This window comes from Pseudorasbora parva, chromosome 10, assembly GCF_024679245.1.
Source record: "Pseudorasbora parva isolate DD20220531a chromosome 10, ASM2467924v1, whole genome shotgun sequence".
NCBI lineage: Eukaryota > Metazoa > Chordata > Actinopteri > Cypriniformes > Gobionidae > Pseudorasbora > Pseudorasbora parva.
In genome coordinates, this window is record NC_090181.1 from 42591065 (window position 1) to 42596803 (window position 5739).

A 5739-nucleotide genomic window follows, 5' to 3' on the forward strand; every position below is an offset into this window, starting at 1 on the left:
CATGACATTTATTATGGGTTTATGTTAGCATTGTTTTAAGTTTACTTAAATTAAAAACTGTTATATTTTTGAAGACTAATAATAAATAATAATAAAAATCAGTAGCTGTATTAATATCAGTAATACTGGCCTTCATTCATAAAAAGATGCCATTTAAACAAGTATTTAAAATATACTGTCTTTATGTTGTTTCTACATTAATTTGATTAACTGAAATTATTATATTAAAAAATATATAAAAAAACGTACAAAAACATTTCTTTTTTTATTGCGATTAATCACAGAAAAGAAATTGTGATTCATCTAGTTAATGTTTTTAATCGATTGACAACACTAGTTTTTTAAATTCAACAACTTATCACAGTTATATAAATGTAATATTTGGCTCAGGTTTTGTTGTTGGTAAAAAAACACTAAATAATTTAATTGCTGAATTACCAATTATTAATGTAAATCAAATGTGTATGCAGTAATGCTTCTCCTTAACCAACCTTTGTGAATGTTGAGATGTATTTTACTGTGTCTGAATGAGGATTTCCTCCTGGTGTCGATTCTAAATATGTGTTATATATGTCAAAATCTGTGTAAATAATAGAAAGGTCGCTGATTAACACTTGCTATTCAGTGTCGTGATGGTTTAAAAAAATATTCTGAAGGTAGTAAAAAAGGTATTAAAAAGTAGTCAATTTAACTTAAGGATTGCTGTATATACCCTGAGTAGCCAAAGAGGGACATACCCATACATTTTTAGTTTAGGTCACCCAAAAATAAAAATATTCTCATTAATTCCTCACCCTCATGCCATCCGACACCCGTCAGACCTCCGTTCATCTTCAGACACGGATGAAGATATTTTTGTTGAAATCCGATGGCTCAGAAAGGCCTTCATTGACACCAATGTCATTTCCTCTCTCAAGACCCATAAAGGCACTAAAGACGTCGATACAAAGCCCATCTCACTACAGCGGCTCTACAATCATTTAATGAAGAGACGAGAATAGTTTCTGTGTGCAAAAAAAACTAAATAACGACTTATATAGTGATGGGCCGATTTCAAAACAAAGTTTCGAACGGTTATGAATCAGCGTATCGATTCATGATTCAGATCGTGTGTCAAACCGCCAAACTGCTGCAATCACATGACTTGCAAATCAATGTGTTCGAAACTTTGTTTTGAAATCGGCCCATCACTATATAAGTTATTTATTCATTTTTGCTTCATAAAATGATTGTAGAGCCGCTGTAGTGAGATGGGCTTTGTAACAAGAGGAAATGACATTGGTGTCAATGAAGGCCTTTCTGAGCCATCGGATTTCAACACTAATATCTTCATCTGTGTTCTGAAGATGAACGGAGGTCTGGCGGGTGTCGAACGACATGAGGGTGAGGAATTAATGACAGAATTTTTTTATTTTTGGATGAACTAACCCTTTAAACTGCGAAAACCTAGCAGAATAAATGGCATGCTTAAAAAAATGTTCGTCATGTTTTTCTTTTCCTGTAGGGAACGAGTGGCCAAATCCTGCACCAGCCGTGGGAGCCCTACCTGCAGTCAGCGCAACTCTTTCCACACCGGCCTCCTCTCACAAACGCACGCCATCGGAAGCCGACCGCTGGCTGGAGGAGGTGACCAAATCTGTGCGTGCCCACCAACCCGCCGCCATCGTGAGAACCAACACGCCTCCTGCTCAGCAGCCCTTCCCCGCCCCCGTGCCCATCCCCATGGCCCCCGCCCCGTCCGCACCCTTCATCCCGCCATCTGCGGTCCCTGCCGTACCCCCACGCCAGCCGGCGTTCCACGCACAGGCGCCCGCATCCTTCCCAGTGTCCAACGGGATCCCGTTCATGCAGCCGAGCTTCCCGGTGGTCGGCATCACACCTTCTCAGATGGTGGCCAATGTTTTCGGCTCCGCCACACAAACTCAGCCCGTTCCTGTCCCAGTGCCCCAGACGCAGCTTCAGTCTTCGCCCTTCTCCACACCACCAACAGGCCAGTTTGACACCCAGGCCATGTGCAGCCCCTTCGGGAAACCATTCCTACCTCCGGTGTCGAACGCCACAGCGCTCCAGCCGCCCAAAAGCAATGCCGCTTTTAACGGGGCGAACAACTGGGCGGCGGTTTCGGCACCTGCACCGTCAATGGCAGCACAGCATCAAACCGATGCCTTCGAAGCCCAATGGGCCGCACTGGAGAGCCGCTCGCAACAACGCACCGCTCCTTCGCCCACAAACCCCTTCTCCAGCGAGCTCCACAAAACGTTTGAGATCCAACTCTAAAGTTGAAGGACAATAACTATTGAGTGAACGACCCCCGAAAGCCACGTCAGCTCCATATCTCTGTCTTTCAATTTCTTTGTCTGTTCGTCCATGTTTGGTTTTTGCTCATGACATGAACAAACGGAGACTTGGGGGTTGATGAAGGTGCCCCCAAAAACGCACGTCAGGCGTTTATTCCGCATTTGTGTCCAGGATGAATTAAAGGGTTAGATCACCCACAATTAAATGTATATCATTAACTCCTCACCCTTATGTCGTTCCTCACCCGTAAGACCTCCGTCCATCTTCAGACACAGTTTAAGATATTTTATATTTAGTCTGAGAGCGTATGCAAGTGTATGCACACTATACTGTCCATGTCCAGAAAGGGAATAAAAACATCATCACAGTAGTCCATATGAGACATCAGTGGGTTAATTAGAGTCTCTTGAAGCATCGAAAATACATTTTGGTCCAAAATTAACAAAAACTACGACTTTATTCATCAATTTATTTGAGGATTGATAACAATCGCGGAAGAGAAGACCATGCTAAATAAAGTCGTAGTTTTTGTTATTTTTGGACCAAAATGTATTTTCGATGCTTCAAGAGACTCATATGGACTACTTTGATGATGTTTTTATTCCTTTTCTGGACACGGACAGTATAGTGTGCAGACACTCTCAGACTAAATATAAAATATCTTAAACTGTGTGTGAAGATGAACGGAGGTCTTACGGGTGAGGAACGACATTAGAGTGAGTCATTAATGACATCAAATTCATTTTTGGTTGAACTAACCCTTTAAAAGTGACACGATGATGGTAAAAGGACTCTTTGGATGCTCCCCATATTACTCAGTACTCCCTCTACCCGACTAACCCGTCTCACAGCGCCCCCTAGCAGGCTGGATGACTGCTCTCTACCAGAAGGACGAGGCACTTCACAGCCCTTCCGGGTTCACAGGGTTCTTGTAGAACTTCGCAATCGGAAGGGGAAGAAGCAAGAGAATGCCAAAATCTTTATTTTTATGCATTAAGTATATTTTAAATAGCTTTGAAATTTAACTGAAGAGCTGTAAATAATCTTTCCAAAGGTGCAGGCTTATTTTGTGTGCATACAGGAAAAGAGCATATATATATAAATATACATATATATAGGCGTGAGGGATGGTTTTCATCTCTTTCTTTATTCGGTTTTAGTCTTCTGGCCACCATGCATAGTTTGGATGTTGTAGATAATTGAAATGGACCCCGGCTGGGTTTGAGGACCTTTGAATCGCACGGGTCCCAGACAATCTTTCATGCTGTCATTTTAAGCTTATTTTTTGTACTATAGTATCCGTACTTTGATTTTTATTGCCTACATATAATTATGGTTTTTTAGCACATTTTTAATGAATTTTAACACTATTGAAAGTGTCATCTTTAATTTTATTTCGATAATAAGATATTCATTTTAGCACGAGCACTGTACTAATGGATGATTTGGCCACCTGTGGTCGATGTGGCATTCGTGAGCTTTGACGTTCACGCTCTTGAAATTTACCTGTGGCTCCAACTCTAAAAATGCAGTGAATGTTGTTGTTTTTTTGTTTTTTTTTTGTCTGTTCTCTACACGCAATCCCATCAACACTTTTGTGTTATCAGACATGAAGATGATTGGCCCTGTTTTTAGGTTTTGATTCCATTTTGTAAGTATTGCATTGTATTATTCCAATTCGTTACGGAAAATTTAATCTAAAAGATTGAATAAAATGTTGGTGGTAGAGGAAAGCGGTTCTGTGTGCTTCTGTTCCACGCGTTTCATGATTTGCTGTGTATTCCTGTATCTGTGAACAATGTTTTGCAACTGAGGATTATGAATAAACTTCATCATAAGATGACCTGCATGCTCTTGCTCAAGGAGGCAAACGCGATGCTGCCGCCTTCTCAAACTTCATCCAAAGGTGTCGAAAAGATATTGATTTATGAATTATTCTATGCTATGAATTAATATATTTTACCTGCTCACGAACCGAGACAGCAAATGCACTTCAAGTGCATTATTTGGGAAAGGGACTGTTAGTCAAGTCCCTCTCATTTCCACTTTATATGAGGAAGGGACTAAATGGCATGATTCTCTCTAACTGGTCAAGTATGATGAGTCTGAATAATTCTCTTATTTTCTATTGTGTATCACTGTATTTTCAGTTCAATGACTATTAAATTCTTTCCATATTATTCAGGTGTAAATTATTGTCCAGCACTGCTGACACAAACATGCTCATGTGGTACTTTTGCCAGCTTTTAAAAAACATTTTAAAGAAATTGCTGGGTAAATATCTATTTACATAATCATTGGCATTAATAACTTTGATGAAATATACTGTTTAGTATTCAAACATCTTCAGTAAGACAAAAAAAGTCATTCTATTTGAATTCGGCGTAACTGGTGTTGGCATTTCTAGAGGACAAAATACTTCAATATATAATTCTTCAACAGATGTTCGAAAAATACGTCACATTTGAGCGTTCACAGGAGATGCCTCAGTCACTGCAGGTTTTTGTTTTGTTTAGTGTAATGTAAAAAGAAATACAGAAAAGTTTCTGAAATGAAAAGGCATGCAAATCAGACATCTAGGCGCATTACAGAAATGAGAATTGTGTGGGTGTTGTGCTTAGTTTTCTGAAAATTATTTCAAAATGGGATTTTTTTTCTTCATTTTTATAAAACAGCATTAAAGGGATAGTTCACCCAAAAAATGAAAATTAGCCCATGGTTTACTCACCCTCAAGCCATCCTAGGTGTGTATGACTTTCTTCTTTCAGACGAATACAATCAGAGTTTCTAATTCAAGCTTTATAATGCCAGTGACTGACGGACAAAAATTAGAAGAGCATCCATCCATTATAAACGTACCTGACTAATCCTCTGGGCGTTTAATAAAGGCCTTCTGAAGCGAAGTGATGCATTTGTGAGAAAAATATCTGTATTTAAGACGTTATAAAATATTAAATATCTAGCTCCTGTCAGACCTGGTCGGTCTGACAGGAGCTAGATATTTTACTTTATTATGACGTGTTAAATACGGATATTTTTCTCACACAAAATCATCGATTTGCTTCAGAAGGCCTTTATTAACCCCACTGGAGCGGTGTGGAGGATTAGTCAGGTATATTTATAAAGGGGTGATGCACTTTTTTGGGCTGCTATTATAATGCTTGGATTAGCTAAGGCATTTTTTAATATAACACTGATTGTATTTGTCTAAACATTAAATCACTAGTCCCTATGTTAGTCCACCCTACTCGTTATTGCGGTTTAATGTGGGATTGAATGAGTGCAGTGCACTCAATAACGTCCACAATAGTGTCGGACACCACTACAAATGGCTGTCCCCTTAAGTAGTGCCCTATTTGAAGCTATAGGGGGCGATTTCGGATTTTGCCGCAGGCCTTTTTTTCTTAAGAAAGGTGCAGCTGCGCTTCTCCAGCATTGGTG

The 5739-nt window shown here is 39.6% G+C and overlaps 1 protein-coding gene across 6 annotated transcripts in view; it reads left to right on the forward strand.

Annotated features, from left to right (window-relative positions):
- The window catches only part of LOC137091605 (protein numb homolog), a 111386-nt gene extending 108815 nt beyond the window's left edge, over window positions 1-2571 (forward strand). For 5 of the 6 annotated variants that reach the window (XM_067456200.1, XM_067456204.1, XM_067456203.1 and 2 more), the window contains one exon: window positions 1505-2570. In XM_067456200.1, coding sequence (XP_067312301.1) covers window positions 1505-2277 — 773 coding nt within the window. In that variant the 3' untranslated portion in view covers window positions 2278-2570. Of the gene's footprint in view, window positions 1-1504 lie in introns of all 6 variants that reach the window. The other variant, XM_067456202.1, reaches the window with a different exon arrangement.
- The last annotated feature ends 3168 nt before the right edge of the window (window positions 2572-5739 follow it).